The sequence below is a fragment of the Dysidea avara genome, chromosome 9 (genome assembly GCF_963678975.1).
Source record: "Dysidea avara chromosome 9, odDysAvar1.4, whole genome shotgun sequence".
In the NCBI taxonomy this organism is placed as follows: domain Eukaryota; kingdom Metazoa; phylum Porifera; class Demospongiae; order Dictyoceratida; family Dysideidae; genus Dysidea; species Dysidea avara.
In genome coordinates this window covers 9449592-9462693 of record NC_089280.1, presented here as the reverse complement: position 1 = coordinate 9462693, position 13102 = coordinate 9449592, and the positions used below count along the sequence as shown (strand labels likewise).

Genomic DNA, 13102 nt, shown 5'->3' with positions numbered 1-13102 from the left:
CACTTTTAAAGACCACCTCTGTACAAATACCACTTCTATACAAAGACTACATTGTAATTAGGTTCTAAATATAGATAAGGCAACTTCATGGTCACCTTTTATAAAGACCACTTTTTTAAACGGTAATATATTTGATAAGCTTCAAATATGTATTTCATGACTGATAGAAAGAGGTCAATGTCATCTCCCGCAGTAACCATTGAACAATTGCTACTTGAAATTAGCATTGTTATTATGTAGTTCAATTGTCACATTCACAGGAACCATGCATAATGTAGCAATTGTTTCTTGGCTAGGAAAGCCACACTAAGTGTTGGGTGGAACAGCAACAAACAAGTTGTAAGTTGTTGAATCATTTAATAATTACAATCATGTCCCTCATATACAGCATATTATAGGATAAAAATTTATGCGTATTGTACCAAAATGTATCAGTATCCATCAATTTACAGTATCAAGCTTGCCTGCTAAAAAATTGCCACACTACAGTAATAATATAAATATGTATAACATAATATTATTAGCTATAATATCTGTCACACAGTTCAAATGCTACTATACAATAATAGTTACATAAAATATAATATTACACAGCAAAATATTGCAAGTCCTTGTCTCGTTTTCTACGTACAAAGTTGTGTACAGCATATCTGAATACTATAAAGCTAACCAATGATATAGCTGTTACCATGGTATACATTCCTATGGCAAATCCGTTAGACTGATCATCGCATTCACACAGTGAACGATGACAAGCACCGAAGGTTCTAAATATGTGGCTATTGAACAGTGATAGTATCCCCACAAGAGCTGCTCCCAGCAATGCAGCAAAGCCTTCGGTGAAAAATAGACAGCCCAACAGTAGTCCTTTCATGTAACCAGGTGACTGGGCATAAATGAACTCCACAACTGTAGGAAAACATCAATAATGACAATCCTAGACAATAATTATAACGGAGGCTTAGTATACAAGCTAGTTGGTATACAATAATGAGTTTGCAAAGTAGCAAATTAACAACATCTCAAAAAAAGGGGCACAGTTTTCTAATAGAATATTGCTGTTACAATCAATCTGGGAATTGTTCCTGGTTCATTGTATACAGAAACGCTATTGTTGTGACATTCTAATTATGAAAACACTGTGCTGTTAATAATAGAAAAATTATAGCAATGTGGACATCCAATATTGTTTTTTAATATCATCATGTTTGTCAATAAGAGGAGAGTGGAAGCAATTCAAACCCATTGAAAAATATGCAAAACCTTTTCACTTTCCAGGATAAACCAAATGTATGGACAATGTAACAAAACGTGGCATCACTGTTTTGTTTAGAAGTCATTTTGACACTCTAATAGAACATTCTGTATAGAATACATCAAGGGAGTAGCCCAGGGGGTTTGGATGAGCCCTCCTTTCAGAGGCAGAATAAATAAAAAAATCACACCAACTCTTACAGCCCTGCAGCTCTCTGGTAGCTACTTACACTTACATACATTATGGATGTTTTGTTTATTTGTCACATGTTGTGGGCACGTGATGTCTCAAATATATTAGAGTACAAGTTTGAAGTTACTGACCATCAACAGGAGGACTGCCAAGAATAATGTATACCCAGAGTTGGGGTTAAAGAGTTACATTTGTAACGCGTTATATAATAATATTACTTATGTAGAAACTATGAAAGTAATATAACGTATTACATGACAAAGTAACAAGTAATATATAACGGATATTATATCCAGAAATTGTACTTACTCGTGTCTCTTGTAGTTGTAGGCTGGGAGCCTGTATTTAGAAGGTTGGGCTTAGTTTAAAGCTTGTAATGAACAAATGTAATATTACTAGTTACAGCCCTCAGAGTAACATGTAATATGTAACTCGTTACTTTTTTTTCTGGGAGTAATATGTAACTGTAACACATTACATTGTATGGAAGTAACTAGTAATATGTACGAGTTCCATTTTTAGAGTAACTACCTCAACTCTGTGTATACCTGGAAGAAAGTATTGCCAACTAAGGGACTCAAGTATGGAGGGTTCCTGTGTGCTAGGAAGTTGAAATTGGCTGTTAGTATGTTGTCTGGAAGTGAAGATTATTGCAATAGGTTTATGGTTTCTATAAGCTGCATAAACAGCAGTGTGTAACTTGTTAGATGCACAAACAGCACATTTTTACTGTTACTGTCTCAGGGCATATTTTGTGTAGGCATCATCTCCTTCAAACGTGCTCCAGAGGAAGCACCCAGGCCTTCCCCCCAAATCTCAAAGATTTTCACTTTCAGAATTCTTTTATCACTAGACATGAAATGTAATTAATTGGTACTGTAGCACAAGATTACCAGGATATATCCTTGATGTTAACAAAAAGCAGGATACTACCCATTTTGTAGTATCTATTTTCAAAAATATCCTTGAGGGAGCATGCTTCCAGATTCCCGAACTTTGTATGTTTACGCATGCTGTATTTGCAAAGCACATGCTGTTGTGTATCATACTGTAACAGTCACTGATTTTATTATATCAGATTAAATTTTTTTAACAACTGTATGACCTCCATTGTAGTCCATGGGTGGACTAACCGCTCAAAATCTGTGGGTTCTGGCTCTGATTGAAAATGGGCCATAATTTTTAAGATGCATGATTACTTGTGCAGAAAGGTATCTCAATTAAGAACACAGCATATTGTAGTGTAAATTGGGAACTTAGAACTACATTTGATAGTGGAAGCAACTCTGTAATGTAAATAGGCCAGGGTGTCACATACAATACCATAATCAGTCCTGTACTACAAAACTTACATGTAGGTTTTGAAAATGCATCAGCAACTCCATGAAAAATGAATTGTGGTATGACCATAGATACACCAATGTTTGAAGCAACATAATACAGTTTGGGCAGAATTACTGGTAGAGTCTGTCAAATTTTTATCATAACTATAGTAATCAGGAACCCTGACAGTGTTAACTAGTGTTACGGTATCACTGAATTCTTCATGTCTCCATACTTCCAGAGCTAAAGCACACACAATACTCACCATACTCAAACACATCCCTACTGTGATTCTGTTGAACATTGTTCCCACCAACTGACAACATGGTATGGGATAAATTATTCTATCCAATATTGGAATAAGGATCAGTAGTGACAACACAGTAATACCCAGCATTAATTGAGGTGAGAAATAAAGTTCACAAACATCTCTGATGAATGTTTGACTGTTATTAACACATGTATAGGATGTGGTGCTGGTAAGAAGCGAATCTTGAGGAAACTTCATGTGAGCCACTTGCACAATGTAGACACTGTATAACTAAGAAACAACATAAAACAGCGGTTTTTAATAAACAAAAACTTATGTAAGATGTAGAGGTGCACCGATATCAATATCAGTATCGGTGAAAATTGATTTTTTAGTAGATATTACACAAAAGTACTATAATTGTTCAAAATATGCTATAGTTGACTTGGTAGTACAATGGTTAAAGCGTGAGGCTCAAACTGTAGAGGTATTCATGATGGCCAGGGTTCAAATCCTGAGTTGATCACACTTTTTTTTTCTTTTTTGCACACCCTTTTATCATCACCTTTTCACAATTCTTTGTTTTTTCTTTAAATAGGTTTAAGTGACCACCTTTTAAGCTTTTTGCCACATTTTTTAACATTTATTGTAGTGTCCATACTGAAAACCTTTTATTTTCAGATATCGGAATTGGTAATTTTGTAGCCAATATAATTATCGGTTATCGATATATTGGAAAATTTCCATATTGGTGCACCTCTAGTAAGGTGTTTATTAATGAAAGTTATGTAGCTAGCTACGTCTGCTTGCCATAATTTTATTGCATGCTCCTACTGTTCTACTAGAGTATCTTGATCTTTCATACAAACTGTGACCTGCAAACCTGCTGAATTTCAATGCAAAACTTAGCTACCAAAAGCTGTAACTTCAGTGCTTTCATATAATGCCTCAAATTAGACATAGGTGATATTATTTTGTGGGCCACGCCTACTCCTTTGTGGTCCCTACTATACAGTAACTATCGTACTGTACGATAGCAGAGTGGATTCACCTATTCATGGAGAGTAGGAATATCTTTGTCTTATGGGGTAAACGTGAGTTATGTAATGGTTGTAACACTGGTGGGGATGCACTGCCTGATATGTACGCATGATTCCCGAGGGCGTGCAGCACCCGACAGCGAGTACGTACCTGAGGGTGCGCACATACATTAGTTAGTAGCATTAACACTGTACAGTTTGTGGAATGCAGTAACGAGTTGTTCAGTGTGACATCTGAATGTTGCACTGCTAAGTGTGCTACATCACATTTGTAGCATAAAGAATTCCTTCGATCTGAGGTGTGAATGTGTTTGTTTACATTGTGGTAAAATGTAACTTTACCATCACTGTTTTTAAGCTTGATTTGCGGTAGCACAATAGATGGCTTCGTCAATTTGCGGTGGCACAATAGATGGCTTCCCATTTATAAATGGGAATTGTCCATATTTTCCGTGGTGACTGCATGGATTGATTACAGAGGCATCTGTTTGTAACGGTGTGTAATGGGCTGAAAATAGGCAAAAGCAAAGCATAATGACCACTTGACTTTCGAGTCAGTAAATGATAGTTTGGGCACATGAACTGTCCGTATTTTTGTGGTAGCTTGATTGATTGCAGAGGCACTTCTCCTGCTGTTCTTCATTTGTAGTGTTGTGTAATGGGCTGAACATAGCTGAAAGTGAAACGTAATGGCCACTTCACTTTTGAGTCAATAATTGATAGCTGGGGTGCATGTTCAGACAAAAACATTAACTCTGGCACCATCCTTTTCTTTGGTGTGGTATGTGCAGGTTCACCAGTCATAATAATGCTACAAGAAAAGTAAACAAACTAGTATAAGGAGTTATAATAGAAAAAAATTGGGAAACAAGGGAAGTCGCCTGCACCTGCAGATATACTAGTGAACATTTAATCCCTAATTCAGTCATGGGTATAGACTGAAGTAGTGATTAAATATTCACTAGTAGCTATATCTGCAGGTGTACGCAACCTCCCTTGTTTCCCTTTCTCTAGTCTCTAATCTAACTTATACTTGTAGCAATTAGGGTGACTTGTTATGTACAGGGTGTTATATGTAGCTGAACTGTGACTTTTCGCATGTTTGAATGTTCTACAGGGTGACTTGTTAGTAACTGAACTCTCTACATGATGACTTAATTGTAGCTGACCTTTCCATAGGGTGATGTGTAACAAAGCTGCACTCTACAGGGTGACTTGTTCATAGCTGAAACTTCTACAGGGTGACTTTTTTGTGGCTGTGGTGACCTGTTTGTAGCTGGACTCTCTACAGATTGCAGTTGATCTATCTACAGGGTGACTTGATTACAGGGAGTTAGTCAGTCAGTAGAAAATTTCAAAATTTCATTGAATAATAATTTCGTAGCTACCTATTGGAAGCATACAGAAAGCACTTTTGGGCTTGGTTATACCTAAACAATACTGCCAAAGCACCAGGATAGTATTGTGAAGCTGGTGATATTTTTGGTCAGAAAAATCCAAACCCTCATGATCAGTACTACCCATTCAGTTTCAAATATTATTAAGAACCGGCATATAGTTCTACACCAACAATAGTCTATTTCTTTTTTGCTGATTTCTATAGTAAAGAGAAAAAAGTTAAAGAAGTCTCAAAGCTGGTCTATGCTGGCTTCGGCACTTGCGATTACAAAAAGAAGTGATATCTATACCAAAACAGCCAACTTGTGAAAAAAGTTGTGAAATCAATGATGGCGGCCAAGAATTAAATGATGCAAATGCAATCATTTTTAATGACAACTGTGTGATCATTAAATTGACATTAGCAGCCTTTTCTTGGTCGCTACCCACTACCTTGATTTCACAACTTTTTTTCACTCTGGTGGGCCACACCCCTTTTCACAGTTTGGCTGTTTTGGGCAGAGAGGTATAGACAGTTAGTTACCAGTATTAACACTCATTTCTTGGCCACAGCAGATATCAGCTTCTTTAGTCGCCACACCCTTTTATACAACCTTGCATGGGAGTATCATTTACTATATCACTATCTCAGATATCATTCTGATTTTCTAGGCATGTGGCACATAATTAGATTGGACCATCCTATTGGGGATAACTCTAAACAACAAGACAGTAGTAATTTACACATTACAATCAACAGTCTATAAGGTGGTCTTTGGTCTTTATAAAGAGGTGACCATTAGGTGAAGTTATCCAATTCAGCATTCCATTCCAGTCCACTATTCCAGTCCATTCCACCATTCCATTCCATTGAATCTAGACACTCTTATGTTCTAGCATCTGATAGTAACAATTAAGTTCAAGCAGGAGACAAGACTGTTTACAGAAGGGGCAAAACCAATCCCAGGAAGAAAAGGGGGTGGCAAAGTATTAAGAGCAGCAATACTATAAAGAGAAAAGAACTCCAAATGAAACAATACACCCAAAAGCTATATATATGTATATTGGCACATCAAAATACTAAATATTTAATAATATCGCCACAGAAAATTTATATTGCTCAACGGTGGCCCTAAAGGTCACGCCATGTGCCAATATCTAAGCGACAACAACTATGTGATGATCGACAATATCCATGTGAAGGTAGAAGATAACTACGCAACAGTAGACAATAATTATGCGATGATAGACAATTACCTATGCGACAATAGTGAAGATGCAATGATCGACAATAATCACACGACGAGATGATCGCGCAATCAATGATACTTTATCACGAGGCTATTAAGAAGAGAGTTTATGAGTCATGCATCTGTGAAGTGGAGTACAGTATTTTTACCCCAGCCCATTAGTGTTCTCTACAACCGGAGGTATGGGTCAAGAGGCCACGATATTTTACAAGAGATTGACTAGCCTGTTGTCCAAAAAATGGAAAAAACCTTACACTTCAGTGTTGGGATGGGTTAGGTGTTGTTTATCGTTTTGCTTGCTTCAATCAGCTATACAGTGTATCAGAGGGGCCTGGTCTTCTCAAGGCCATTACATCAAGGTGGACCTGATCCAATCAGAAACTCAATTCTTAATCTAATGTTGTAATCTGTTTGCTCTGTACTTTGTATTTATGCTGTTAGTACAATTTTTGTTTATGTTTTTGAGGCAAAAAAAACACACGAGAAAACGAGGCTATTACGAAGAGGGCTTATGAGTCACACATCCGTGAAGTGGAGAACAGTACTATTACCCCATTAGCGTTCTCTGCAACTGGAGGTATGGGTCGAGAGGCCATGATATTTTGCAAGAGATTGGCTAGCCTGTTGTCCAAAAAATGGAAGGAGCCTTACGCTTCAGTGTTGGGATGGGTTAAGTTTTGTTTATCGTTTTGCTTGCTTCAATCAGCTATACAGTGTATTAGAGGGGCCCAGTCTTCTCAAGGCCATTACATCAAGTGTGCTCCGGTAGACCTGATCCAATCAGAAACTCAATTCTTAATCTAATGTTGTAATCTGCTTGCTCTGTACTTTGTATTTATGCTGTTATTACACTTTTATTTATGTTTTTGAGGCAAAAATTGATAATTTATTACTGGCTACATGTTGTTAGCTACTTGGCCAGTCTGAAGTTGAAATTTGTTATTGCTGCTGCTGTAGTTGTTGTTGTTGCTACTGCTGCTGCTACTCAGTGGTGGAGTCTATTCTATGGAACAGAATGGAATAATGGACTCAACTATGGAACGGAATACTTTGTCAAATTGAAGCTTGCAGCTTACCATTGCTGTACAAGTTATATCGGTGTCACCTCTAGCAGGTAATCAAACGTTCCCCAAGAAAGATAGAAACAATTTAAGGATCGATTGTGGGTTCTTGTTGGTTGTCATTAGTAACAAAGTACTGGGATTAGCTAACTCAGTGTGTTCATCTTCGGATGTGTCGAGAAGGGAACTGAAAAAGCATGACTTGTTTTTACTAGTATGTGAGTTGTTTTTTTCTATACTTTGACTTTAGAATGTACAGTCCTTTCTAATCAGCATAAATCAGTACTTGATGTAGCTACACTACAAAAGGAAACCAGTATGTCTGTATGGTGACAAGCTGAATCAACTTAATCTAAGCAGAATCCAAAGGAATTTTGTGCAGTGTGTGAAGAGCAAACATTCAGATACCACAAGGGGGCTATATTGTAAACATCAGTGATTCATTAACAGTGTAGTGGACTAATGCCAGATATCTCAGTAGTGAGTTGAATCCTATGGTTGGATCCAGGATGGGGTCTATTCTACAGAATGGAATGCTTTCTAAATCACAACTTGCAGCTTGGCTATCAACTGCATTTTATCAGTGGAAAATGGAATAGGATAGTAATAGAATATTAATAGCTGTCTGATGCAGTGATTGTTCTCCTACCTGATATATCAAGCATGTCTCTTTGATTTATTTATTGCATGACCAAGGCAAGTTTTGTTACTACAATATATAGTAGCTGATTGGATGTCAGTTGGTTCTGCTGATCTTGACAAGATAAATTGTTTAGATGACCACTCAATTTCTTCAGTTTCAGAGCATAATATCCACAAAGAATTAACCAGAAAGTTACTGGTGACAGGAAAAGGCTAGTTGATCATGATTTTATTCAATCTAATAAACAGAATATATGATTGATTGCGTGAGGTATCACTTTCAGAATGTTCAGACGACCAATGATGAGATTCGTGAAAATTTGGTTGAGGTTGGAGACAAAATCCAAAAGCACACTGACTGTATTTTATTAATTCACTTTCTTTATATTATCTCAATTTTAAGCCTGTATTCAAATAATTAAGTCAAGAGAAATCCTAGACTGAATAAGATGGGAGAAAACTTTATTTTTATTTACCTATACTGTACAACCTCAAAGGAAAATGAAGAAAACATACAGACAAATCAATAAAATTAGAACAATTACAATAAGGTGAATTATAGATTTAATATACATAAATAATCTAGATGCATTGCTGTATTCATTTGTCCTCCACTAAAATATGCTACAACAGTGTTGGTACATTGGCAGTCTACCTCGAAATCTCAACTATAGAGTAGATCCAGCCTGCTTTGTAAGAAATGCATGTTATCCCATTGTAATTTCATGGACAAGCTGGACTGGGAATCACTTGAAAATAGACGAACAAATTTAAACTGTTTTGTATGAAGTGAAGCATATGAATGTTACACTTAAGAAATCCTAGGTGGTATATAATTAATGTGAGTGTTCCATTTCAGGTCTGACTACATACATTGAAACACACATACATCTTGGTCCAAATCACATTTGCCTGGTGGCTATGGGCATGGTTTCAGATGCATGGAAGGCTTAATTGAGATCTGGTTGTTCCTGGAATTTTGGCATTTAGGGATAGCAGTTAGACTCGTCTTTGAATTTGTGCACCAGAAAAAGTCAGCTCACTACTGAATACATCTGGCATTAGTCCACTGCACCAGCTGTTAATACCTCCAAGCATGCACTTTAATGATGTTTGCAGAATATAGCTTCCTTGTGGTTTCTGCCGAAATATTTGCTCCTCACACACTGCACAGAATTCATCGAGTTTTAGCTAATTCAGCTAGCTCTTTCCTGTCACCAGTGTCTTCCTGCTTGCTTTATTTGTAGTATACTGTACATTTAGTATACTGATTTATGACTTGAATAGCCAGCCCAGACTGTTTTCTAAAGTCAAAACAGCTCACATACTATTAACTTTGGTAACAACAAGTAGTAGTGAATGTCATGATAATGACAACATACAGGAATAGCAATGTACAAGGTAAGGGGGGCCTAGACTCAGGGGTACACAACTACCTGAAACACAGGTGGCTGGATCCCTGGCAAGACAAAACCGTAAAATACCCTTCTTGATATATCAGTAGATGAAGCATGGATGAACATCTCTCAGACAGCTAATCCCACAATTAATATTTTGTTACTAATGACAACCAACAAGAACCCACAATTAATCCTTTAATTGTTTTTATCTTATGTTTAATCACCTGCTGGAGGTGCTACTGATAACTTGTAAAGGCAGTTTCAGCAATGGCAGGTTGCAAGCTTCAATTTGAGAAAGCATTCTGTTCCGTGGTTAGGCTTGCGCCTATTATGCCGGCATAATTTTGAGAATAATAGATCACCAATTTCGTGAGAATAATTCCGGAATAATAGGATGATTAAAGGCATAATTTTAGAATTATTGGATGTCCACGGGAATAATCAGTGGAATTAAAGGGCATGTCTATTCTTGATTAGCTAGAAGAAAGAGTTAAGCTACTAAAAGTGATATATAGCTGATGTAATTATACGAGTGCTGGCTGAAAAGGAGCTGAAAGCCTTTAAAAGATCGATATACTCTAATAGAACGCTCAAATACTCTAATAGAGCAGTCAGATCATGACTAGCTACAGAAACTAATTGAGAATTATTTTGGAATAATAGGCTAGACACAAGAATGAAAGGTGAAAATTTTGGGAAATTCTGGAAAGAATAATAGGTAATATTTTGAGCATAATAGGCTCAAGCCTATCCGTGGTTTGGTCCATCATTCCGTTCTGCTCTATAGAATAGACCCCACCCTACTCAGTGGCAGACTACAGGGGGTTGCAATGGTTTCAGCTGAAACCCCCTCTAAAAATAGCACACACCACTAATTTATTTACGACTCGTTGTGTAGGTGATAAAATCAACAAGAGTTATACATAGTGTATTATATTAGGAGCTTTTCTACTGGCGGAGCTTCATACTTTTCAACAGCGGTGTCGTTCAACAGCAGGTAGTAACTTTTTTTTGGTCTTCAACTTACGCTAGGCTGAAGTTGAGTGTAACCTGAAACCATCTCTGAAAATTTCTAGATCCACCATTGCTGCTGCTGCCGTCGCTGCCATTGTTCCTCTCCTTGTACCAGCTTGCTGTTGTTGTTTGTAGTTTCCTGGTGGTGCTACAAGATGCAGCACTTGAACAGTAAGATGCAACAAGCAAGCTACAAAGAGCGACAACAATAATTAACAGGAGGAGGAGGAGGAGCAGGAGCAGCAGCAGCAGCAGCAACATGCAGCCAGTGATCGTCATAGCAAAATCATCATTTATATATATATATATTTTTAAATTCCGGCCCTAATGGCACTCCCATCCTCCCTGATCTCTAAACCTAATTTATAAAAGACAAAAAGACAAATTATCATTGATTACGCGATCATCTCATCATCATTGTCGTGTAATTATTGTCAATCATTGCATCACTAGGTAATCTATCATCATGTAATTATTGTCTACTGTTGCATAATTATTGTCTACCATTGCATAGTTATCGCATGGCTATTGTTGATTGTTGTATAGATGTTGTCACTTAACTATTGGCACATGCATGACCTTTAGGGCCACCGTACACCTCAAATCTAGCACATGTAACAAAGAAATTATGTACCATACGTCCTGTTATTTATAACAATAACACCATAAGGTGACTAAATTTAGTGATACACTAAATTTAGTGAATTAATATATTGGCTAAATTCACACATACAAAATTTTGTGATTTTATGAATTTGTGAATTGATGTAATTAATTAACCATACATTTTGCAGGCTTAGTGTGTGCTAAATTTAGTGAAAAACCAGTCGTTAAAATTGCTAAATTTAGTATATCACAAAATTTAGTCACCTTAAGGTATGCATATGCTGTTTTAACTTACCAAAACTGAGACACAAAAAAATCCAATCAAAGAAAATAGAATTCCAAGTATCCTAAAGAATATCTTTACATCTTCAACTTTCTCATCATTAATGCAACCAAAATGTGTACGCTTCACAAGGTCAAGTCTTGAAGGCTCTGGTCTCCCATCATAAGAAAATGCACTTCTTTCCACAGATTTTTTTGCTGTAGCTGCATACTTTAGCACACGAAATATCAAAGAAATAGGATTTCCAATGGTACCTGCTTTAGTAAACCATCCACGTCCTAACAGATTTATCACTAAAGCAATAGTACATGAAACAGTAGCTATCAAATGAATGAAACCAGCATTAACAAACGAAAGCAGGATGGTATTGAATGTGTTGACAAAGAAAATCCCAACATATCTACACCAGTAGTACCAGTGGAAATATGAACTAAGTTCATCAGCAAAAGCTCCAGTTAACTGGTCAACACCATATGGAATGAGGTTTACATGAACGCCTGCCAGACCTACTGCGTGTATGGCACAAATTACGACAGTGATGGTAACATAACCCACCCCCGATAGATATTGTGCAGAATCCGATTCAAACATTGTAACGTGCATAGTAAACAAACACTGTATTATAAACAGTAATAGCCAACTACAAATCAACACCTTTGCTCTTCCAAAATATTTGTCAGCTAAAAATCCCATTGGTAGACAAAATAAAAAGTGCAGTGATCGTAGTAGTAAAAATAGTGAAAGCAGTGGTAATTGCACAGATATTGTGCTATCCTTCCACTTCTGCACAGTCAGGTAAGGAACCCATCGATTGATTAAGTACAGTTCAGTGGTATAGGACACTATTTCAAGCAAAATGAACTGCAGAAGTACGAGGTAGACTCTTTTTCCACGAGGCATAGGTCTGACAATGCAAGAGCGACGCCAAAACGATCTTTGGTAGTTGTACTCTCTATAATTCACTAGCGTTAATTGTTCACTATTCGAGGGGTCATCCACAGTATCTTGTATTGTTGCCATTGTGAGCGGAACGACCTTCGTATATCTATTGCGCTGCTTCACCGATATAAACACTCCTGAAACAATTAGAATTCATTAGGCAAGTCCCCCATATTTCCCGCATGTGACAGTGGTATATCACATGGTTAGTATTGGTTACAGTATGTATGCTTGTGAATAGGCTCTTTAAGCTATAGCTATTTCTAAACTGTTATGATTGCTTTTTTTCCTGAGCATATCAGCTGTGCTGTCTGCTCAGTAACAATAATATTAAAAATAAACTGGTATAGCTGCTTCAGTATGGAAAGCTGTGTCCAATTAAGTAGCTATACTGACTTAGTTATAGCCGCCAGCTCGACTGTGGGTTAATTACTAAGTTCAAAAGGCTAAACGTGCAATTTTTTTTCTGT

At 37.0% G+C, this 13102-nt stretch overlaps 1 protein-coding gene across 1 annotated transcript; it reads right to left on the bottom strand.

Moving 5' to 3' along the window:
* Nucleotides 1-374: 374 nt before the first annotated feature.
* Nucleotides 375-12778, bottom strand: LOC136266031 (solute carrier family 15 member 4-like). Its single transcript, XM_066060996.1, has 3 exons — nt 11706-12778; nt 2800-3311; nt 375-909 (listed from the first exon to the last, which is right to left on the bottom strand). Exons 1-2 carry the CDS (start codon nt 12711-12713, stop codon nt 2820-2822), a joined length of 1500 nt encoding a protein of 499 aa, XP_065917068.1. The 5' UTR covers nt 12714-12778; the 3' UTR covers nt 375-909; nt 2800-2819.
* Between the last annotated feature and the right edge of the window lie 324 nt (nt 12779-13102).

What these genes read in the sequence shown, in the direction of transcription:
- LOC136266031 (XM_066060996.1), bottom strand. Translation starts at nt 12,713, where the DNA reads ATGGCAACAATACAAGATACTGTGGATGACCCCTCGAATAGTGAACAA. An exon ending in TTTTTTGTGTCTCAGTTTTG is followed by an intron (nt 3,312 to 11,705) that starts GTAAGTTAAAAC and finishes GTTGTTTCTTAG; the next exon opens with TTATACAGTGTCTACATTGT.